The 25543-nt window shown below is 37.8% G+C and overlaps 2 protein-coding genes across 15 annotated transcripts in view; one reads left to right on the top strand and one right to left on the bottom strand.

Moving 5' to 3' along the window:
* The window catches only part of Nasp (Nuclear autoantigenic sperm protein), a 38973-nt gene extending 37836 nt beyond the window's left edge, over positions 1-1137 (bottom strand). Inside the window, exon 1 of the mRNA XM_067782084.1 lies at positions 915-1137. The gene's annotated coding sequence lies outside the window, so the exon portion shown is untranslated. The remainder of the gene's footprint in view (positions 1-914) is intronic.
* A 7125-nt stretch (positions 1138-8262) lies between these two features.
* On the top strand, positions 8263-13946 carry Mkk4 (MAP kinase kinase 4). 14 transcript variants are annotated; one of them, XM_067781981.1, is made up of 8 exons: positions 8263-8307; positions 8438-8580; positions 9089-9305; positions 9663-9911; positions 9979-10568; positions 11225-11365; positions 11556-11641; positions 11762-13946. In XM_067781981.1, exons 3-8 carry the CDS (start codon positions 9275-9277, stop codon positions 11934-11936), a joined length of 1272 nt encoding a protein of 423 aa, XP_067638082.1. In that variant the 5' UTR covers positions 8263-8307; positions 8438-8580; positions 9089-9274; the 3' UTR covers positions 11937-13946. The 14 variants fall into 14 exon arrangements, with proteins under 14 accessions (XP_067638082.1, XP_067638108.1, XP_067638091.1 ...); XM_067782007.1 differs by having other exon boundaries at positions 8271-8580; positions 9663-9707; positions 9762-9911; XM_067781990.1 differs by lacking the exon at positions 8438-8580 and having other exon boundaries at positions 8271-8419.
* The last annotated feature ends 11597 nt before the right edge of the window (positions 13947-25543 follow it).

Genomic DNA, 25543 nt, shown 5'->3' with positions numbered 1-25543 from the left:
GTATGAGTTGAACTGTTCCCTTTTGTTTGAACATGTCGTATGAAGAGGCTAATTGTATCCATTTATACCCGAAATGGATCGATAGGACCAATCCCCTTTGTATTCATATGTGGACATATGAAGCCTAGTCCCTTTTCGCTTCAGTAAGGACTCAAATAGGACTCAGTCGCATTTTTCACCGCAGTAACAAAAACGAAGGGTTTGCCAACCCACCAAATTTATTTGATATAATGTTTTTGCCGGTTTTTAAAAAAGAATAAAAGATATTCTCCGAAAATTTTACCCTAACTCCGATGTAGTCGATAAATTCTAATAATTTATAATCTTTTCTATTTTACTCATTTCGTTGCCGTTTTTTTAATATTTCTTAAAATGGGCTACATAAATTTGAAACTGACCAAGCCCAACTGCACCCGAAAGGGACTAAAGGGGATCAATTATGCCCAAATGTAGACAAAAGAGAGCAATCGAACATCAATCATTTTAGGGATTAATCGCTTGATTTTTGCTGGGAAGTGATGAGGTTTTGTGATTGTGGCAGATTTATCACAATGAGCACATGCGAATTGTTGCACAGGTAATCCGTTTTCCAAAAACAACCATCGAACATGGGGACGCATTCTAAAAAGTGCATAAATACTGTTAAAGCGGTTAAAACTGAAACAAAGCCGGAGATCGGCAATTTTACACGATTATCCGACATGGAAATAAAGTTCATTCACTTAAAATTGTCTCATCATTTGTGCGCCTTAAAGTAAATCAAACGTACAAATATAAATTGCATGACGCCTTTTGTTTAATTGTGCCAAATGATAAAAACTTTTTACCAGTACAATCAGTGCACATAAAAACGTGTTTAGCATCTGCATCAATATAAAATCGATTAATATTATGTACTTTAATACAATGCTTACCTTTGTTAAATTTGTTGTTCAGCTTTATGTAAAACAATAGACAAATATATGAAAAAATTCTACAACTCACTTTCAACACGTAAGGAAATATGAATGCCAAAGAATGCGTTTTGATTACCGATGGAAAAAATGCCGCTCATTTGGTTAAAAACAAAGAATATACCTCGCACCTTCTAGCCAATGGCGTGGTCGATAATTTTATAAAAAAGGAATGAGAAAAACAGTAAAACCAAAGTAACACCTGGAAATAAATTTACGCGCGTCAAGCAGTTGTCAAACATTTTTAACTGTGGTGAATATTACGGAGCGGCTCTGTAGGAATTGGCAAATCATATCGACAGAGATTTACATACGACTCTTACAGCCCCGTCACATATGGTGGAATAGCCATGTGAAGTAAGCCGTCAATTGTCTCGTTCTAGATTCTTATATGTTCTATCATTCGGCTATCTGAAAATTTTTCACCAATGTTGTCGCGGAAAAGTGTTGCTTTTTTGAATTTTTCAGGAGTAAAATATGGTAGTTTTAGTACTTTTTTCATCTAAAAGGCTTTACACAAAAAAAAAAGCAGATAATAAGGATTATTGTAACAATGTGCTTAAGGGCAACCCCTTAGGATAATAACCAAAACCGAACTTTATATATATATTTTTTTTCGCTAACAAAATATAAGCAAGTCAATTTGAATACCTTGCGTTAGCGAGTATAGTTATATTAGAAATTTAGATAATAATCCAATAATTTTTTTTAAAGACAAGCTCAAAATATTAATAATGAATTTGGAATAAATTTTGTAATTTAAATGGGAATGCTGACTTTCGCATTTATTTAGAAGGCACTTAGGGAAACAGGTAAGGGGCCACTGGAATTTTAGGTGCGTCGGTGGCCATGGATTTTGAGGGTGGGACAAGCACCGGGCGTCGCAACACCACCCGCGGCGCCCCAAGTTATATTCGGCCCTTTTCCCTTTCTTTTACTTTTCAGCTTTTTTTTTTTTGTTTTTTTGAATTTCAGCTTTAGTAATGGGCCATGCCCGGTTCGGCAGATTTTTTTGAAGTTTAAATTTTTTTGAATGTTAACGGTCTGTCCGTGACATCCGGTTCGGCCGGATGTTGTTTTATTTTGAATTATAAGCGTTTTGAGTCGGTCTCTGCGCTTCTGTCAGTTTTTTTTTTTTGAATCTGACAGCTGAATTTTTTTGATAGGCATGATAGGAACTTTTTTCTGTTTATGGCGCAGGAACAGTAAAGCTGGCAAGGACCCGCCCCAGCCGACAATGACTAGCCACTGTGCACCACAACATCATGCCGACCGCCTTCCTTACTGCTTCCACTGTAAATGCGTATCCATAACAAGACCATGCTTGGTTATGGTTGATAATGCCTCCTCTTAATCGTATGTTGCGACATCGGGCGCTCTTAAAATACTCTTTAATACCTTCCATTTGATACACATGTCATACAAACACATTCCAGGGTTACCCTAGGTTCTTTTTACAACATGGTGATTTTCCCTTACTTTGTCTCCACAGCTCTCAACTGAGTATGTAATGTTCGGTTACACCCGAACTTAGCCTTCCTTACTTGTTTTTATTTACTTCACCTGGTGATTCCACCATGTCAGTCACATAAGCAATTTTTCAGATAGACGCGCTTAAGACAATCTAATGCATTATGAGTAGATTGTACGTATTTTTAGGGAAAGTGGCAGATCAAGCGATACTAGCGCCATCAGACATGAAAAAGTAGCCATCTTCCAACTTTTGTTGCAAGCAAAGCATAAGAAGAATTTGACATTTGCTTTGGCTTACGGTGATTTCACATTTTGAAAGAGAAATTGTTTTTCCCACTGGTTTAAAACTTTTCTAACATTTTTGATAGTTAAAAACTGCAATTTACAAATGAATGGGACACAAAATTTGCTAGCAAGTATATTTCTTGTATAGTAAGAATGCATATAACAGTGATTCGCAAAATTTTGTACGTGAATGGACAAAGCGAAATAAACTTCAATTGCCAAGTCTGAAGTTCCTTTATATTTACAAAAGCGACATTTTGGTTGATTGTGGCCATGTTACTGGAATGAATAAGATTGCGTTGATAACACCTAAGAAAAGCATAAGAAGATTTTGATATTTGCTTTGGCTTATGGTGATTTCACATTTTGAAAGAGAAATTGTTTTTCTCACTGGTTTAAAACTTTTCTAACATTTTTCATAGTTAAAAACTGCAATTTAACAAATGAATGGGACACAAAATTTGCTAGCAAGTATATTTCTTGTATAGTGAGAATGCTTATAACAGTGATTCGCAAAATTTTGTACGTGAATGGACAAAGCGAAATAAACTTCAATTGCCAAGTCTGAAGTTCCTTTATATTTACAAACGCGACATTTTGGTTGATTGTGGCCATGTTACTAGAATGAATAAGATTGCGTTGATAACACCTATATGAAACACTTCATTGGATCTTGGCCATTATGGATCTACCGAGTACTATTTGTCGCTAGTTCACATATGTCAATATTCCGATTCACTACTTCAGAGCTATTGTGATTTAAAAAAATGAGTTTCGATCACGGATTGTAAAACGTTATATGGGACCAGTTTTTGACGTTTTACGCTCAGTTTTTCAGTGCGAGTTTAAACTACAGTTAAAGTTGACTAGAAAACCGGGCATTATAGTGTTGGTTATGAGTTATATATACAATTATTTTCCTTAAAATTTAAGAATAAATATTTCATGTGGCAGTTGGCTGCTTCGACTTTAACACTTAACAGCGATATGTCTTCACAGATTGCCGCTAGAGGGGTCTCCTAAATATTATCTATGATGTGCTTACTCACAAATTTAGATGTATACGCTGATATCTATTATTGGTGCATTAACCTTAAAAATGTGGTAATTTTATATAAATAAAGAATATGCAAAAAATTAGTAACATATAATAAGTGACGGAATCAAAACTCATCAACTAATTACGAATATCTAAAAAGTGAATAAATTCAATGAATCTATGATATATAGGTTATGGATATTGCGAGAAACCAATCGGTTGGCTATGGTAAGGTTATGACTAGGACGTAATGTTATGTTAGAATTGTTTTGATTTCCATAAGGTTCGCCTGATCAGCTATTTTCTTTGAATATGGATATGGCAAGTCTGCCTGAGGCTTAAGCCCGAGTTAAAGTTGACATAGTCATGACGCCATAGTTATAATCATATTTTTACTTATCCATATCAAATTGGCATCAGTTACTGGTGCCTTAACCTAAAAATTGTAAAAATGAAGAAAACGAAAAAAATTACAAACATATACCACAAAAAATAAGTCTTTTAGTCAAAACGTATCCAAAACAATAAATAAAAGCTACAAAAAGTTAAGAAATTTTCCAACTCAAATATTTTTAGGTTATGGATGTGGCGAAAACCCAAAAACCATTTGGTTGGTTATGTTATGATTATGGCTTTAGCGTTATGGTATGGCACCATTAATCGATTACATTGATTTTCATAAGGTTGGTGCGATCGGTTGTTTTATCTGGTTATGGTTAAGTCACCATTAACTAGCCCTTTAAGGGCATGGCAAGGTTGACTCAGTCATAAAGGGCCAATTAAACTTCCTTAAGCTGGAGACATTGGTGCTTTATCGGTAACCGTATCGGTAACCTTATAACACCTGATTCGACCAAACTTATGAGAATCAATGCAATCGATTATTGGTGCCGCTAAGGTGTAACCGTATCGTAGCCAACCAATTGGGTTTTGGTTTACCGTCGTAACGATAAACAGCTGATTACGTTAGGGATACGGATACAGCGATACGACATACGGTACCAATGACTCCGGCTTTAACATTCACGCCATAGTCGTAACCATACCCATATCCATAATCATCTCCAACGTAATCGATTAATGGTGCCTAAACCTAAAAATCGTAAAATTTCATAAAAATGAAGAAAACGCAAAAAATTATAAACATATTCCACAAAAAATAAGTCTCTTAGTCATAACGTATCCAAAACAAAGAATAAAATCTACAAAAAGTTATTAAATCCACCAACTCAAATATTTTTAGGTTATGGATATGGCGAGAAACCAAAAACCAATTGGTTGGCTATGGTATGGTTATGGCTTTAGCGTTATGGTATGGCACCATTAATCGATTACATTGATTTCCATAAGGTTGGTTCGATCAGCTGTTTTATCTGGTTATGGTTTTATGGTTATAAATCACCATTAATTGACCCTTAACACTATAGTCATAACCATATTTTTACTTAGCCATATCAATTATCCAAAGATTGGTGCATTAACTTAAAATATTTGATAATTTAATATGAAAGAAAAAAATAGAAAAAATTACTTAGTCAAAATATATCCACAACAAAAAATAAAATATCCAAAGAGTTTGTGAATTTATCAATTGAAATTGTTATATGTTATGGAGAAGGCGAAAAACTAAATACTGCATTGCTAACTAAGTTTTGCATTTTCTTTTTTTATGAAATTGTCACAGTTGGCGCAACTGATTGTTAAAACTTGAGGGAAACTTGTTTGCAACGTATCAACAGTGTTCGCCCATTGATATCCATTAGGTTGGTTGGATCAACTGTTTTAAGCTTGAAACACAATGCACTGATGCCGCGAAATAAACGCGACGAACATCGCCTTGTCAAAAATAGAATCCGGGCGATGATGACAAAAATCCCAAGGGTTGCTGCTGTTCAATATTTTAAGTATAAAAAAAGAAAACATAATATACAAAATCTAATTTTTTTCTTTACATATAATTTTCAATTTAATTTCTTAACATTTTTGTTTTGTTTTGTTAATTTCTTAAAATTTTGGGAGTCAAGTGCTAAAACAGAGAATTAAAAAAGTTTTAATTGTTTTCATCTTTATTTCTAAATAATGGCCACTCTGAATAAACAGCGTCAATTTCGCCCGGCATTGTGTTTTAAGTAGACGAAATGTCTGGGCGTAATTTGAAAAATGTCATCGCCCGACGCGGCGTAAATCGTCGTCGCTCGGCATTGTGTTTCAAGCATTATATGGATATAATTATGGCAAGCTTGCCGAGCACTTTTCGTGTGTTTAACTCAGCTGGCGTAAAGGGCTAATTAAACTTCCTTAATACTGTTTTCACACAGAAACTTAATGATCTCATTCACCTGCTAATGAAATGGTAAATTTTTTGCTTTCACACAGAAGTAAATGCTCGATTAGTATGAAGGATGAGACAGACAATCATGGCGGAACGATACAAGGTGGGAGCATGGTGACATAGCTACAAACAAAAAAAATTCCATGTACTTGTAAATTCGATGGACAAATGTCAAAATCGTATTGCGGCGGTAGTTGATGTATCAAATCAAATAAAAAAGGTTATAATCAGCTGTTCGATGCGGCCACCTTGTATCGTTCCGCCATGCAGACAATGACATTTGCTTTGAAAACTAAGAAGCGGAAACGGAAGTGGAACGCTGCCAACAGAGTTGCATTGTGCTTATGACTTCATTAGGCATTCGATTAGCTACTAATGAAATAATAATAGATTCGAATTTTGTAGGGAAGATTGAGCTCAATAAGCGTCTTAATGTAGAAAACTGCATTTATTATTCAATAAGCCGTCTGTGTGAAAACAGTATAACCCTAACGCCATAGTCGCAACCATACCCATATACATAACAATCTCCAATGTGACCGATTAATGGTGCCTTAACCTAAAAATCGTGAAAATTTCATAAAAATGAAGAAAATGCAAAAAATTACAAATATATTCCACAAAAATAACTTTTAGTCATAACGTATCCAAAACAATGAAAAAAATCTACAAAAAGTTATTAAATTCACCAACTAAAATATTTTTAGGTTGTGGATATGGCGAGAAACCAAAAATCAATTGGTTGGCTATGGTATGGTTATGGCGTTGGCGTTATGGTATGGCACAATTAATCGATTACACTGATTTCCATAAGGTAGGTTCGTCCAGCTGTTTTATCTGGTTAAGGTTATTTGGTTATAAGGTACCATTAATTGGCCCTTTATTATATGGATATGATTACGGCAAGGTTGCCGAGCACTTTTCGGATATTTAGGGCCCATTACTTATACTTAGCATAGACTTGACTTGGCGTACACTTCGCAACTTAGCCATGATTATACTCCACTTAGCGCATACAATCTGGCATAATAATCAGCTTTGAATTTTATTTTTAATCGAAACAAACAAATGGCATCTCAAAATGTAAACGTCACTTAGAACTTACATAGAAAATCAAAATTCAACAGACTTCTAAGTCAAGTTAAGTGTTGCTAAGTTTTGAGTAATCAGTAACATGCAATAGCCCTGTTTTTTAACACGCGTATATCCTTTTACGCTTAAACTTTATATTGACTGCTAAGCGACAAACTATAAATACACCTCTGAAATTGCTGCTCATAAAATGTGTCCTACTAAATTTCAATACGCATTATACTCAGATGTAACTGAAATATGTGTCTTTGTTTCACCCTCTACACTAAGTCTATGTATTCTATGTGTGTCCACAATTCATCGCAACTGATTCAGCTATATGTTATACCCTATGGCCATCAGAGCGTTGCGTCTCCGCTTTTCGGTACACCCTGTTGCTGTAGCTAGTTGTTTAACCACAGCCGCTAGATGGCTCTCCTAAGCATTATCTAAGCGAGGATAGGCGTTTTTTTACACGCGCAAACGAAACGTATACGCGCGTGATAAAAAACACGGCTAATGTTCATTAAACATAACTGTGACAGTTCTCAAGCCAAGTCAAGTGCTAAGTATCAGTAATGGGCCCTTTAAGCTGGAGACATTGGTGCTTTATCGGTAACCGTATCGGTAACCTTTTAACAGCTGATTCGACCAACCTTATGAGAATCAATGAAATCGATTATTGGTGCCGCTAAGGTCGTAACCGTATCGTAGCCAACCAATTGGGGTTTGGTTTACCGTGGTAACAATAAACAGCTGATTACGTTAGGGATACGGATACAGCGATACGACATACGGCACCAATGACTCCGGCTTTAGACTCAGCTGGCGTACTCCAGTTACCGGGTTAAGTCGCTTTTAAAGTGCGTGCACACTAAGCGACGCGACATATAGGTACAAAATATTCTTTGCATGTATTCTTATGGAGCCATGCACAGCTTGAGGCAGCAGCACTGCGCGGCGCGACTATTAGCGGTAATGTTGATCAAATACGCAAAAAAGTGAAGCGCCGCTACCGCTACATGTCGCGCTGCTTACTGTGCACGCACTTTTAACGGCCACCCACTTAAGTATTAAAAATGCAACTCTGTCTTAGCCTTCCAATCATTTTCGTGGATTCATCTGTTAAATCTTGGGGCATTGTGTGTGAAAGTGTAAATTCAACTTTTTCTACTACAAATAATTATAAAATTATCAATATAGAATGTATATTATGTATATTACATTAAATTACAACAAAAAATTAAAAACGCAGCAGTATAACAAGTAATTTTGCCGTTGCAGAGATTGTCCGACAGTCATTCGCACTGCTGCCTTTGTAATTGTACTTTGTTGTTCCTTTACAATTCGCTATTTGGCGAAAAATCGACAAGGAACGTCCACAGCACTTTACACCTGCACCTAGGTATCATAAACAACATAACAGGGTAATAGTGCAGTTTACGGTACCCACCGTAATTTGGGCCAAAATTTTCGAGTGAGGTATCAAAAGACGCGTATTCACGTCTAGATCACGAAGAAGTTAACTTTTTTTTACCCGTTCAAAAGATATTAACGAAAAACCGAAAAAAGGCCCGCGGTCCCTCCGAAACCGGGGGTGGGATCCATAGTATTTTTGCGCAGAACACCTTTCTGCGTTGGCGGCCTTCGGCCGCGCTTATAAAAAATAACCCTGGGCTACGCCATGCCAAGTCCGGGTGTGTGGTATAACCGTGGCTACCGCCACGGTGATGCAAAATTTTTTTTGTGGGTAAAAACACAACAACAACCACATGAAAATTGCCAACTTCAACTGCAAATATCTCCCGCCTTCGGATTATTGTTCTCGAGATTAATACGCGTCTTTTGATACCTCACTCGAAAATTTTAGCCCAACTTTAGGGTGGGTACCGTAAACTGCACTACTACCCATAACAGCCAAAAAAATTAATTTAGCGCAACTAAGTAAATACATATAAGTACAATTTAAGTCAACCGAATAGAAGCCGGCGTATTCCAATAGTTTTTGCGCAAAGATATTGCCAGATATTACATCGGGCAAAAAGTAGCTCTTCACACAAGTAGTTCTACTTTTCTACAAAAAACTGAACTTCCTATTGTTTAGGTAGTAAAGAAACTCAAATGGCTGAGCGTCCAAATAATCTATTTGCTGGTAAGTTGTATTTTAGTAAACATTTTTAAGTTCGGTAATAGTCTAGTTGAGGGGTCGACTGCTAATACGCTACCAAAAATGTCGAGAGAGGTGTCAAAAAACGCGTATTAATATCGAGAACAATAATCCGATGGCGGAAAAGAAAAATTTAATCTTTGTACGGAGATATTTGCAGTTGAAGTTGGCGATTTACATGTGGTTGTTGTTGTTTTGTACCCACATAAAAAATTGTGCATCACCGTGGCGGTAGCCACGTCGCTTGACACCTCTCTCGATTTTTTTGGTAGCGTATTAGCAGTCGACCCCTCAACTAGACTATTACCTTAAGTTCTCATAAATTTTTGTTTTTTTGCAAAGCTGGAAGTAGTCGTCCTCGCAATCCGCCAAGTGAATTGAATTTAGGTAATTTTAATGCACGCCAACCACCTTCATTTTCATCAACTTCATCTGGTTCAGCTTCGTCAAATTTGTCGACATCATCTGCATCCAGTTCCTCATCACATAATTTAGTGCAACGTTTCTGTCCAGCGCCACCATCGCTGCCAGTTCCTGCACCACCAGTAGCCGCACCTATAACTGCAGCACCTGTGACAACAATCAATCAAGGTAAGTATATGATGATGTACGTATCTAATACGCTTACTAAATAAATCTTAAAAAATTTCTAATACAGAACGTACCCGTGAACGTATAAAGCAGCAAGCATGTGGAAAGTTATTAATTGACGAAGAATGCTATCATTTCACTTCAGATGATTTAACAGATGTTGGTGAAATTGGTCGTGGTGCATTTGGTACTGTAAATAAGATGATATTCAAAGTTGGCAAAGTAATGGCAGTGAAACGTATACGTTCTACTGTCGACGAGAAAGAACAAAAGCAATTGCTGATGGATTTGGAAGTGGTGATGAACTCAAATGCATGTCCCTATATAGTGCAATTTTATGGTGCTCTTTTTAAGGAAGGTGATTGTTGGATATGTATGGAACTAATGGATAGCTCACTAGATAAATTCTATAAATACATTTATGAGCGTAAACAGCAACGTATACCCGAATCAATACTTGCTAAAATCACTGTAGCCACCGTGCAAGCATTAAACTATTTGAAGGAAGAATTATCAATAATACATCGAGACGTTAAACCGAGCAATATTTTATTACATCGTCGTGGTGATATTAAATTGTGCGATTTTGGTATTTGCGGCAAATTAGTGGATTCCATTGCAGAGACTAAAGATGCAGGATGTCGGCCGTATATGGCGGTAAGAATTAAAAAAATAATGTATTCAGCCCAATTACGTAATCCATGTTGTTGTTGTTGTTGTTGTTGTTGTTGTAGCGATTAGGTTACTCCCCGAAGGCTTTGGGGAGTGTTATCGATGTGATGGTCCTTTGTCGGATACAGATCCGATACGCTCCGGTAACAGCACCATTAAGGTGCTGGCCCGACCATCTCGGGAACGATTTATATGGCCACATTGAACCTTCAGGCCATCCCTCCCTCCCCACCCCCAAGTTCCATGAGGAGCTTGGGTCGCCAGAGCCTCGTCTGTTAGTGAAACGGGATTCGCCGCTCGAAGGTGAGGTTGACGCAATCCATCGTATACTGTTGTCACTGATTTCACTCGGAACATAAGCTTTTGACGTATATTTGAAATTTTCTACGACAAGTTCTTGCCAGCGGATGAAATTTACGAAACGCGAAACGAATTTCGAATTTACTTTCCGAGATGTTCTGAAACGGTCGAATTGCATGATAGCAATTTCGTAACTTTCCCGAAAAAGCATCTACGATGGATTGCGTGATTGGGCTGATTATCTAGAAGATATTTGAATATGTATGAGGCGTCATTAAATTAAAAGTCATTGTAATAACGCTTAAATAATTACATTCTTTTTAAACTATTTTATTTTTTAGCCGGAACGCATTGACCCAGAGCGCGCTAAAGGATACGACGTACGCAGTGATGTGTGGTCATTGGGAATAACGCTGATGGAAGTAGCCACAGGCGTATTTCCATATCCAAAATGGGACTCTGTATTTGAGCAGTTGTATCAAGTGAGTATAAAAACCACAATGTGCTGCAATACGACGCAGATAGTATTACCAAATAAATTATGGTGGTGCGTCCAGAAAGACTTCTCTTACACGTTTTTACGTATTGTCTTTCCTCTGCTCTTACGCCTTCATAGTTTTAGAAACATCTAAACCATTTCAGTAATCATGAAAATTGGTATTACACTTTTAGGTTGTTAAAGGTGACCCACCACGTTTACAAACATCCTACAAAGGAATGGAATTCTCACAAGAATTTGTAGATTTTGTTAATACTTGGTATGTAAAACAGACAGCGAAAGTGTATAGTATAAATGTAATTTTAGGAATATTGTACACATTTCTTAGTTAACATGTGGGTACAAATTCTATACTAAAATGTATTTTCTAAATTTGTAGTTTGAACAAAAACGAGAGCGAGCGGCCCAAATACGGACCGTTGCTTGAAATGGATTTCATATTGCGTGGACAACGCAGTCACACTGATGTAGCTGCCTATGTTACTGATACTTTGGAGAATATGGTTAGAGATGGCATAACTGAATTCACAACAAACCAACCAGCCGAAAGTTAATGGATTTGAGTTTGCATTAAATCTAGAAGCTATTTGAAGTTTGTAGTTATGGGTAGTCATCGTGGTAGTAGATATGAAATGTTGGTAAAACAGTAGCGCGTAGTAGCAGAATGGTATGCAGATTTTGTGTGCATGGTCATTGTTAAAGCAGTTAAGTCTGCTGAGTGGTTGCAAAGAGCAAAAAAAAAACATCATAAAGTGGAAAAAATATCAAGGGCTTTTATGAACACCACGTGAACCAAAATAATTTTTTTTTTATTTTGCGTGCTTATTCTGTTTGAGATATTTTCACCTGTAATTTATTATAGCCTTGTAGAAGTCGGTTCACTTTCTAGTGCCGCATCACTTTTAGTTGAAAGCAAAATATGAAAAAATATATATATATATGTATTAGGGTGGGTCGATTTGTATGGACGAAAGTTAACAAATATCGCGCCATCGATTTTTCGATAGGATTTGGGCTCGGAAAAAAGTTCCACTACGCATACCCAAAAAAAATAATTTTCGAGCCTGCGAAACCACATTTTTTTTACTTTTTTTCGACTTTGGTTTTTGAACAGTTGGAACAGTTTTTTCAAAAAAAAAAAAAAATTATTTTTATGGTTATGCGTAGTGGAACTTGTTTTCCTGAGCCAAATCCTATCGAAAAATCGATGACGCGATATAGGTAAATAAATCGACCTAGTCTTACTTGCTTTGCATCAATATTAGACCTAAATATATTGTTGTATAGCAAACTAAAACAGTGCTTATTTTTTATTGGAAACAATTTTTTTCTTCGTATACAATTAAGTTATAATTAGCATTTGTCCTTGTTATACATATTTCGTATATTTGTTGTTCATATCTATGTTGTAAATACATTCGCATATGAATTTAAAAACTTAACTGAAGCTTTGACTTTTCTATAAAGTCAACCTAATTTGCGCCTTCTATTTGAAACAAAAATAATAACTAATAAAAATATTGCACACAACGTACTTTTAAACTAGAAACACTCAAAAAACCATGTAAATATATAAATCCTACAACAACATACATACTTATATGTAAAAAGGAGCTAGATCAACTGTTAAAAAAAAATAATAAAATGCATAGGCACATTATTGATAAATTTATACTAAGTGAATGAAACAAGTTCATTACTATGCAATTAAAAACAAAAAGTAAATAGAATGTCTGCATTAAAAATAACACAAATGTTAAATTTAGAAAATGTCCATTCATAAGCAATAATTCAAGATACCCAATTTTTAAGTGCAGATATTAAATTTAAGATACGATTAGTTACTAAGCAAGTCAGTAAGCCATATGGATTGTGTTGTTTACACGTACATATACAAACATAAAATATAAAGGTTTATCCAAGTCGAAATTAAGGATGTACTTGTATTTAATTATAGCTTTTACAGGTAACTCTAGCAATCAAAAAAGCTGCAACTAAATTGAAGTATCTACTTGATTTTAACTGTGCATACGCTCCATAATAGCTAGCGTTCACATAAACTTATTAAACACAACGCGCTTTTTCGCCAACATTAGCATTTTAAATAAAGATTCGTAAAAATAAAGTAAAAATAATAAATAAAGCAAACATACAAAAAAAAAAAAAAATTTAAATATGTTGGTAACCCATAGTGGAATTTGTTTAGGATACTACAAAAATCTAAAATTGTAAAGTAAAAAAATAAAAACCAATAATTTTTTTTATTACTTCATTCCAAAATGGTTACGTTCCATTTAAGATATAGTTTTGTTTGCGTATTTTGTACAAGTTTTACACGCATGTTTGTTTTTTTGTAATTAAAAAAGAGTTAAAAATAAAAAAAGCATAAACTAAAAAAAAAAAAAAGCAGATGGGATATTTAACACGCGTAACACCACAGATATGTGTATGTAATACATTTAAATAGTGATAAATGTTTATTCCAAATTTGTGAATACTAAAACGTTATTGTTAAATAACGATCGTTTATTGTGCCTACAAAAAATTGTCCATAAACAGAAAAATATGACAACAGTCGTTAAAACTATTTGGGAGAGAACAAAACTTTTTTCATTTAAACAAAAAAAAGGTAAGAAATGTATGTTCGGTTAGCCAGATTCAAATAGGAGGCAAATTAAACTTCGCTTTATCAAGTTTCGCTATTTAAAGCTTGTTTTGTCATATTTTTATTTTCAAATTTTTAGTACTGCCTGGGATTAGAAATTGCAATTAAAGTCGGTATATTCATCTGATCTTTTTCAATCAGATCCCTATCCGTACAGCTTAGACAGTTCTAATTGTATTCGAGATCCTGTCATAGATATCGATATTGTTCTCAAGAGTCTTCTTGAGTTGAAACCGAATTTTTCTTCGGGTCCAGATGGTGTTCCTGGTTGTGTGCTAAAGTTCTGCGCTGTCAATTTATCCAAACCGATCCTTAAATTATTTACACTATCTCTGGAATCTTCTCTATTCCCTTCAATTTGGAAGCAATCATTTATTATTCCCTTACATAAGAAATGTAGTTGGTCCAATATTTAGAACTACAGGGGCATAGCTAAACTTTCGGCTATTCCAAAAATGTTTGAAAAGATCATCAACCTGCCAAAATCAAAATATATGTAGTTCTTTATTATCACCCAGCCAACATGGTTTTGTTCGTAGAAGATCTACCACAACCAACTTGTTTGAGTTCACTTCTCTAGTTATGGATGGATTCTTGGCCAATAAGCAAACCGATGTTATTTATACTGACTTCAGGAAAGCATTTGACTCTGTTAATAATGAGTTTTTAACTCATGAACTTGGCTGACTGGGTTTTCCGAAGAACTTATTACTTTGGCTTCGTAGCTATCTTGTAAATAGAACTCAGCGAGTTATGTTCAAAAACAGCCTCTCTGAGTTGATAGAAGTAACTTCTGGTGTGCCTCAGGGTAGCCATTTGGGTCCATTACTTTTTACACTCTTCATAAATGACTTACCTAAGGTTAATTCGTATTCCCGAGCTGTAATGTATGCAGATGATGTAAAACTATTATATACATACTTGCATCCCGACTCTTCTCGTTTGGATCTACTTCAGGCCGATTTAGACTCATTTCAATTATGGTGTACAGTTAATCTACTAGTTTTGAACTGTTGCAAATGTAAACTAATGACATTTCATAGAGTCCACCCAGTTTTAAAGTCCTATGTGCTAGATGGTGCTCCCTTGGAGCGTATATCTGTAGTATGTGACTGACCTAGGTGTTCTTTTTGATGCGAAACTGAGCTTTAACATGCATATTTCATTTATCATAAACAAAGCATCGGGTGTACTTGGATTTATTAAAAGATGGGCTAAAGAATTTAACGATCCTTATCTAACCAAGACCCTTTACACATCTTTGGTACGCCCAATACTAGAGTATTGCTCCTGTATTTGGTGTCTGGGATATAAAAATCATATAGATCGAATTGAATCGGTACAGAAGCAGTTTCTAATCTTCGCATTACGTGGTCTTAACTGGGTATCAAATTCTCATCTCACGCCTTATAGAAATATACTTCTTCTTATTAGTTTGCCAACTTTAGAGAATAGAAGAACATTACTTGAGGTAATGTTCCTTCATAAACTGATTATCGGAGAGATAGACTCCACTGACCTTGTGAGCAGACTAAATTTTTATGTTCCTGCGAGAACTTCGGGACACTATGCTCTCTTCCATTTACCCATTCTCCGGCGAAATTTTGCCAAATTTAGCCCTCTTCGCAATTGGTGCTCGCGCTATAATGAACTGTATAACTGTATTAGTTTTGAATATTCGGTTGCTGCTATCCGTAAGGAAATACTCTCACGTCTGGCATGATATTTTTCAAAGATTTTTAATAAGATTTCAATTTTTATTTCAATATTAATTTTGATTTAGATATTGATTAAAATTAAAATTTAACTTAATTAATTTTATTGTATATAATTTTGTTTTTTATTTTAAATTTTGTTTTTACACCTATGTTTTTTCTTATTACTTGTACTGTATCTTATATCCAGTAGTCGACCGCTTTGTGTCTGTGTTGACTTTAATATAGTAAAAAATAAATAAAAAAATATCGATTTCAATGCCCCTAGCTCAGAATCAATGTTGGATCCTAGATTTTGTTCAAATTTTCTTCAAATTTCGATCTCTACACTGTGCAGCGGAATTTTTTCCATTCTCATCTCTCTGAGAGCCGACTTTTCCAAAAACTTTTAAATACTGTATTAAAAAACTAAAAAATAAATTATTATTTTAAAATTTAAAATTAAGGTAACAAAAATTAAAAATAAGACACTGAATAGCACCGTCACTTGCACCGCTACCGTCACACCAACTCATCATCGTACAAGCATTACATAAAATGTTTGTATGTATTATTATATTACATGCATACATATATATTACATAGTACATATACATACATATACCGAACAAATTCAAGCCCAGCCATTTGCTACAAAATGCAATCAGCGTCCAATTTTTCAAAAGCCTAAGAAAAAATAATACAAAGCAGAATACAACAACAAGAAGCTAAATTTAATTTGCTAAACCGTATATTTGTATATTTTTACACGCACATAAATTATACTTCTTGTATGTACTTAGGCATCGAGTAGTGCAGAGGTGAAAATGATAAATGCATTCAAAGCTTTATATTAAAAAAAAAAGAAAACTAGAAAAAACAAAATAAACAACAATAAAAAACTCAAAACAAAAAAAGAAACTTAAAAAAATCAAAGAGGTACATATTTTAATAAATACAAATTAGATATGCCTTACCAATGGATATTTATGTAAATAGCAAAAAAAAAAAAAAAGCAAAATAACAAACATAAATACACACACACACACAGGCATGCAGGTCAACCCAACTTGTTCGTGCGTGCATTTCCAACTGTGCCTATAATTTTTAATAGTGATAGTCACAGTTTTAACTTCATGTTTGAGGGTGATGATGAAAAATTGCACAAAAACATTCCTCAAACGCATGGAGGAGTGTTACGGATAAAGGCAGTTCTCGCAAATATAAATCTGGTACACTCCTTTACTGGTATATTCTGGCACTAACTAATTCTGGCTCGACTCTCACACAACTCCTCGAACCTTTAATATCAGCGCCTTACTCACTGGCAATAATCGCATTATCTTAGGCGACTTCAATGCCCATCACGATCTATGGCATTCAAACTTGCGGGCTGAATGTAGGGGTGTGATGTTGGCGGATCAAATAGAAGAAACGACGTTCTGCACAATAAACGGAGACGCCTCCACCCGTATGGTAGGAAGTTGTCACAGTTCGCCGGATATATCAATCATGAGCGCAGAACTCGTAAACTGCGTCAACGGGCAGCCGATGGTAACATTCGCGTCTGACCACCTGCCTATACTTATTTCGCTCGAGCGTACCGCCGACGACTTCATCGTTACGGAAAAACGCACTTTCATAAACTTTAAAAAAGGAAAGTGGGAGGAATACAAATCCTTTACAGGCAACCGCTTTGCTGCCCTCCCTATCCCGACTGATGCTCGCCAAGGGGAGCGTGCTTTCCGCAAGGTCATTGAATCCGCCTCGGCTCGCGTCATTTCCGCCGGTAGAATTCCCGAAATTCGGCCTCACTTTCCGGCGGAGGCCGCAAAAATGTAGCGAGAGAACGTGACCTTATAAGACAGCTCGATCCCGGTGACCCCCAAATAAGGGATATAAACCAACGCATCACATTGCTTGTGGATGAACACAAGCGGGCGAAATGACCTCTCTGCCGGTGTAGGTAAACTTTGGTTCACCGTAAAGTCCATATCGAATCCGACTAAGCACAATGACAAAATTTCCATCGCCTTTGGCGATAGTGCTGTCGGATGCGAAAAAATGCGCGAGCGCTTTCTGCCGACAACATATAATGCATTCTACGGTCGACAAAGATAGCGGGTTAGGGGGTCAGAATATACCCGCGGTAGGTATGTCTGTCGTAAGAGGCGACTAAAATACCAGATTCAAGGGGCTGTGTAGTGCAATCCTTCAGGTTGCCAGTGCAATATACAGCTTCTCCAAACCCAATTGTCAACCTCACTTATCCGCGGCGAATCCTGTTTCACTAACAGACGAGGCTCTGGCGACCCAAAGCTCCTCATTGAACTTGGGGGTTGGGGAGGGAGGGACGGCCTGAAGGTTTAATGTGGCCATATAAATCATTCCCGAGATGGTCTGGCTAGCACCTTAATGGTGCTGTGTTACCGGAGCGTACCGGATCTGTATCCGGCAAAGGACCACCACATAGATAACACTCCCCAAAGCCTTCGGGGAGCAACCTTATCGCTACAACAACAAAAACAACATAGACGGAGGGCCAACAGATGCGCACATAAACATAAATTCAGCGCGTCTCCAGTTACCATCACCGCCAAAGAGGTTGAGGATGCCATCGGTCATGCTAAACCATCCAAAGCAGTGGGCCCAGACGGCATTGCCATGCCGATGCTTAAAAGACTAAGGAAAGAGGGGTTCAAATATTTAGTACATGTCTTCAAGCTGTCTCTTTCCACCTTTGTCAGTCCCGAAAAATGGAAAAGGTGGTCCTGCTACTAAAGCCTGGGAAACCAGCTAACGTAGGAGAGTCATATCACCCGATATCTCTCCTATCGCCAGTAACCAAGACGCTTGAAGCCATTTTGTCCCCTACTTCAAAGCAAATTTGCAGCTAGCCTGTCATCAGCATGGCTTCAGAAAACTCCATAGCACCACCACCGAGCTAAATGCCATTAGCACCCACATAAATTGCGGTTTGGAAGGGTCTACCCTTCCTCCATGTCTTAAAAGGTGGACCGCAAATTATCTGGGTGGTCGGCAGGTATCGGTGCAATTTAGAAACGAAACATCTAAACCAAGAAGAATTAAACAAGCGGTGCCACAGGGTGGTGTCCTATCCCCACTTTTGTTTAACTTCTACATATCAAAGCTACCTTCGCCACCAGAAGGAGTTACCATCGTTTCCTACCCTGATGACTGCACCATAATGGCCACAGGCCCAGGCCCACAGATCGACGAGCTTTACAACAGAATAAATGGCTACCTCTTTGATTTCTCCATTTCTTTCGCCTCGCGAAACCTGGCATTATCACCGACTAAATCCTCCGCAACCTTATTTACAACATGGACGTCCCAAATGTCGACCATTTTGAACATCCACGTCGATGGCACTACGCTACCGACTGTCCTACACCCCAAAATTTTGGGTGTGACGTTTGATCAGGATCTACATTTTGGTGAGCACGCAGCCGCAATTGTTCCGAAAATTCAGAGCCGTAACAAAATCCTCAAATCCCTCGCTGGCAGTACCTGGGGAAAAGATAAAGAAACGCTCATGACTACATACAAAGCAATTAGCTAGCCGATTACGTGCTACGCGTCACCCATATGGTCGCCAAGCCTAAAAATTACCCACTGGAAGAAGCTACAGGCCTGCCAAAATACTGCTCTCAGAATTGCCACGGGCTGTCTTCTTATGTCCCCAGAACACCATCTGCATAATGAGGCGAGAATACTCCCCATCAGGGAGAGAAATGAGATGCTGACCAAACAGTTCCTGTTGAATACCCACAAACCTGAGCATTCCAACAGACATCTTATTGATGAGCCAACACCGCCCAGGGGCTTAAGGAGTCATCTTCGTAAGCATCATGAGGAAATACGGCACCTGAGAACTCAGCCGTATGAAGCAAAAAACACAAGCAGGCCCTCAGTGAACTCCACAAACAGGCGTCGGACCTTTATGCCAGGAATTGCCCGGTGAATCCAGTACTCAAAGAAGAGTACCCAAAATTAGCGGAAGAGGAACGCATACTCCCCAGGGAAACGCTTGCCACTCTAGCTCAACTTCGATCTGGACAATGTAACAGGTTAAACTCTTACCTATCCAGAATCAACCCGACATACAAAATGTATGCCCCGCTTGCAATGTGTCACCACATAACACCAACCATCTCTTTAATTGTAATGTGGAACCGACGCCGCTAACACCCCTCTCATTATGGTCCACCCCTGTTGAAAATGGAAGTTTCCTTGGACTCCCGCTAGAGGATATTGATGACAATTTGTGATCGGTCGCACCTATTGGATGGGGCGAAGCAATGCTACAACAACAACAACAAGATACTGGCCCGACCATCTCAGGAATGATTTGGTATGGCCCTCCTAGGACCCTAGATCCATAAGAAACTTGACGACATTAACGCCGTGTTATAAGATCTTGCAGCGGGTTAAAATTGATTGAATTCTGCTGCTAGGTATGTGATAATCTGCAGTTCATGCTCCATCATAAAAATATACATACATCTACTTGGCTGTCTATTGATCGAAGAACACGAAGTTAAATGGAGGACAAGTGTATTACCAGAATCCTTGTTGTGCCCACGATGTGTTGTACAAACGTCGATATAGATCATTAGCTATGTAACCGGGCATAACTGCATACGCTGCGTACACGTAAAATCAGCTTTTGGATTGAGTTCCTCGCAAAGCTTATGTGGCTTTGTTAAATGACGTAACACTCCCAGCTCCGTGCCATTCGAGACTGAAGTTCACAAGGCGATAGCGTATCGTCGCATTTCTTCAACTTTATGCCGAGTCAGGTGGGTTTTTCGATGAACCCCAGGACGAGATACTTGCTGCTCCCAAAGAAAGTATCTGCGAAATCGTGGCATAGTACTGACATCACAGTTGACGGAACCTCGAAGAACGCCGTCTGTCTGTGAACCAGCAAAAAAGGTGATTGTCTTCGCCAGCCTAAAAGTCCAACATGAAAATCACCCATGCACACAAGGGTTACTTGGAACATAGTAGGTAATTGAAAAGTAATGAACTCTCTCGACAAAAAAAATCCGTTTTTTAAGCTCGAGGATTGATGGATCATTCGAGAGAAAAATGCTTTCGGAAGATGTATGGCCCTTTCCGTGATAGTAACTTAATTTTTCAAATTAAACACCAAAGGCTGGCTATGTCATGCTATGCGTATGGATGAATCCGCTCCGGCACAGAGAGTATTCCTATCGAAACCCGTATATGGCAGCTAGAGAAGGGGCGACCGTCACTGAGTTAGGAGTACGAGATTGGGCAAGACTTTTTCCTTTTGTACTAATAACTGGAGTGAGTAATCGCGAAGCTGGAAAGACTGGCGTTATTTGCTAAGCAACAGCGAAAAGCATCTAGTCAAGTTAAAAATTGAATAGTGGTATTCCTTAAATAATGCAATTCACGAATCAACAAGGAAATATATTTTCAGATCTTTCAAAATTTCACACACACATCAATATAATTCAAAACTAGAAATAGCAAAATGTAAGTAATAAAGAAATAATAAACTTTTGTAACAAAGAACACAATTTTTTTAACACAAAATATTTTAGCCCAGAAAAATGTAATATTTTGCATTTTAAAATATGAAAAAAATTAGCTATTGCCTATATCTAGATAATCCTCAAAAAAAAAAAAAAAAAAAAAAAAAAAAAAAAAAATCACCAACTGACACACACACTTGTCCCGTTAATATGAAATAAATGAATAAACATACATAAATGCATAAAAGTTAAAAAAATATATATACATAACTTAAAAATTAAAAAAAAAACTTGTGAAAAATAAACGCTAAGCGCAAATGTGTGAGTAGAAATAAGAAAAAAAAAAAAACAAGCAGCTTGTGACTATTACAAAACAGATAACAGATAACAACAATTTTACCAATTTTGATTAAAAATAAAGGAATAAAAATTAATGAAAAATCAATCAACAAAATTTATTACTAATTTTTTTCCACTTTACCATGAGGCCCTATCAACCAAGTGTGATAACTTCTCCATAGACGTTAAAATTACAAATAGATTGCATCACCTGATTTGTTATTGACTATCGCTGTCTCATTCTGTATCTTTTTGTATCTCCCGCTGAAGATAGCCGGCGCTATGCGCCGCCATATTGAACACGCTATCAAAACGCTGCTAATGCGCTTAAAAGTAGACATATTGAACATCTTGTCAGGCAGTTGACGGATAAGATATCACACTTGTTTTATCCACAATGCTATCAACCTTTACTACTCGCTGAAAAATAAGAGCGACTCGCCAATATTCAATTACCGATAGTGTGTCGTAGCTTCGTCTCTAAAACTTGTATTCACCAATTGTGGTGCCGACGCCATATGAATTCATGTGTACTCACAAACCTATATTCTTAAGTGTGAATACCCCTAACTTAGTTTTTGTTTTATTTTGGCAATTCACAAGGTATGTGGTATTATGGACAAAGCAAGTGTGATAGTTACCCGTTAACAATTTCTTTATTGCTATTCTGCGATGGAATTGTAACATACGAACACGGACCGAAAACTATTTTCACTCAAGCGATAAAATTTTGGTTATCCAGCTTATTCCCAACCTTCTGCTAACGTTGGAAACGCTAAACTGTTGAATTAATAACTGCAATATTCAATAATGCAAAATGGTCTTTATTATACTACTTTGACAGTACTTCACAATAACACTTATACTTCACAACCAATAGCGTGCTTAAATCAAAACTGATTAGTCATGCCTCAGCTTGCGCTGCTTTTATACTCTCGGTTTTCTCGTTTACCCATTTCTGATGCTAATATTCGTCACAATATATTATGGATCTGGTGAGTATGGGTTATCCTTAGTTCAAATATTTCATTTATCCGATACACCATTTCGGCGCTATTGTGATTTAAAAATCATTGTCCACAGTGGTCTCGATATACTTCCTCGTATGGCGAGCTCCAATAAATACTTTCATTATTACTAGGCCGCGATGACTGTGATCTCTATTTAGGTCTATTCTGCTCGACTTTTAAGCATATTGGCATATGAAGGGCTTTACATGTATTTAAGTACCTTGTCAGGCTTTTTACACCATATCACGAGGGAATTAAAGGTCACACCACCTTGCTGGACGAGTCTCTGCCATGCCAGAGCGACGCATTCGCAAAGAATGTGGGCTGGCGTTTCATCCTCCAGCTCACAAAAGCGACGACAGATTTGCGCATCGGGAAAATTTAACTTAGGTGCTATCGCTGACTAAAGTGTACCGTATGGTACCGAGTGAGAGCTCGTAGGTCCCCCTGCTGAGATTAATGAGTTTAGCTGAGCCTCTTGTCAGCTTCCAGATTTATTTCCAAATAACTTATAATTTAAATAGTGTGTGCCTTGGTGAGTCTACAGAAGGGTTCTGGACCATAGCAGGCTTTTATAGCTCCCTGCTTGTCTAAGTAGTCTGCCTGTTCATTACTTTCACGACCCTGATACGGGATACAAAGATACAGAAGATACAAAGCCTTGTTTTTGGCTCCCAAATCATTTAGGACTCCAATGCATTCATCTACTAGCTTGGAAGTAGTTATGTAAGACTGCAAGGCACGCAAGGCTCCTTGGATGTCGGACATAGTGGGGATACGCCGCTCCGTAGAGATTTCCTATCCCAAACTTCTATTCATAGATATCTGGCTGACAAATAGTGGGAGGCCCATCTGTGAACCAGACTTCTGAGTCGGCGTCATTATTTGAATTCCCTTGGATTTCCTTAAGAGTTCCGTCCACAACAGATACCTCAAAGTACCCTAAGATTCTGAGCGTAGGATCCATTGCATCACGAAGTTGCAATATGGGGGATTCTATGAATTTTGTTACTACCTCTATATGCCCCGATATATCCTGTTAAGATCGAAATCTTTAGCTCAGAAATATTGTGAAATCTTAGTGCAGCATGTAGTGAATTTTTCTCCATCAGAATAGGGACGCAAGATATTTCCACCAAGGTACTAAGTGAATCAGCAGGGGGCGTTGTCATCGCATCCGCTTCGCCAATACAAAGTAGTCTATGAAGTTTGCGTAATATTGTTATTGCTGCCCTTTCTGTGGCCTTCTGCCGCCAAAATAAGGATTCATAGGTTACTATCGGCTTCACAACAGTAATAAATATTGTAGAGTATATCATTTTGGGAGATAACCCTCCTATTTTGCCATAGTGTCGAGTCCAGGCGAAGAAAGCTTTCGTTGCTTTATATGAGCATTCCTCGGTAGGATTATGTCCAGTGTAGCCCCCAGGTATTTCGCTTCCATTGAACATCGGATTTTGGTACCAACCAGGGATGGTCCTGGCATGGTCTCTGGGTAAAAAGCAAGGTCCTTTCGTACCAAACCAACTTTTTATGATGGGCTTGTTGCATGCGATTGGATATTGTTTCCTCGTACATGCAGCTGATGCAGATCGCTAAGTCATCTGCATAGTCTTGTTTCTTAAAAAAATTGGTTTTCAGTAACAAAGGGAGGTCATAAATGACTGCCTAGAGTCAACAAGAGAGGAGAGAGTGCATCCACATGAGGGCATCGTCTAGTGGATATAATTGACTCAGTTATCCCTCGCAGCTCCAAACTGTTTTTTATTCTCCTTAGCTAGGATAGCACCTAGCGCAGAATATTTGGGCTTAAATCCTAGCCAATCAGGGGTTAAATTCTAGCCTGGCAAGCACAGGGCGCGAGCAGAAAACGTGCGTGATCGTTTCTTCATCCAGCCCACACTTCCTACATCTGCTATCACTGACCAAGCCTAATTTAAAGGCATTTGATGCCAGAAGGCATTGTCCAGTCAGAATACCCGTCATGAGGCTACAGTCCTCTCTTTTTAATGATAGAAGCAACTTTTATAGCCCCGTGCTTGAACCCACGCCTTTCCTGCTTGGTCGATCATGTGCACCTCTCGCCTTCTCTTAATCTCGCCCAGTCTAATTGGGACGTCTACGGAGCAAGTTTCAAGGGATGTGCTCTTTTTACCTTTTAGCCGCTTTTTCATTCCCATCTATTCCCATATGCCCTGGGACCAAAAATAGATATATGCTTCTTCCTGTCCCGATTCTCTCCAGGGACTGTTTACACACTAACACTCATTTAGATGCTGTGCTATTGCTGCTTGACTGTCAATATAAAAGTTAACACGGTTGCAGTTTAAGCTATTCTCTTCCAGGGTTTCTACTGCTTTGGTTAAGGCTACTATTTCCGCTTGGAAAATGCTACAGTAATCCGGCAGCCTGTAGGATCTGTTTATTTCCGGATCAGCACAGTATACCGCAGACCCTACTCCTTCCACTACTTTGGAACCATCTGTGTACATATGTATCGCCCCGTCCGCCATTTGAGCAGCCCTGCGGCAACCGGCCACCTCTATTGTGGCCTTAAGATCGCCCTCGAAGCGCAGATAGGGAATCAGGTAGTCTGCATCATTTTGTGATTGATGACGCTATACTACTATGGCCGTATGGTCGGCGTTCAAGCTGCCCCGAGGCACCGAGCCTGGTTGCAGTTGTTAACGCTATGTTCTTTGCTACCAGGTCTACAGGTGGAATGTGCAGAATGCCATACAGTGCAGCTGCCGGGGTTGTTTTCAGTGCTCCCGTAATGCTATGCATTGATAGTCTGCATTAAGGCTGAGTAACACAGCACTGTGCTGTGTTATTGTGTTAACACTCAGTAATGTGCGGCACGCACACGCACACATCGATTAATTTATAACACAATGGCACACTCGATGGCACAAAGCTGACTGC

Source organism: Eurosta solidaginis, chromosome 1 (genome assembly GCF_040869045.1).
Source record: "Eurosta solidaginis isolate ZX-2024a chromosome 1, ASM4086904v1, whole genome shotgun sequence".
In the NCBI taxonomy this organism is placed as follows: Eukaryota; Metazoa; Arthropoda; class Insecta; order Diptera; family Tephritidae; genus Eurosta; species Eurosta solidaginis.
The sequence above is the reverse complement of the archived record's forward strand: the minus strand, read 5'-3'. Positions and strand labels throughout refer to the sequence as shown.

Bases quoted from the DNA above. Each gene is read 5' to 3' on its own strand.
- Mkk4 (XM_067781981.1), top strand. From the start codon at position 9,275: ATGGCTGAGCGTCCAAATAATCTATTTGCTG. The intron at 10,569-11,224 runs GTAAGAATTAAA...TTTATTTTTTAG, and splicing joins GATGTCGGCCGTATATGGCG to CCGGAACGCATTGACCCAGA. The intron at 11,642-11,761 runs GTATGTAAAACA...CTAAATTTGTAG, and splicing joins GTAGATTTTGTTAATACTTG to TTTGAACAAAAACGAGAGCG.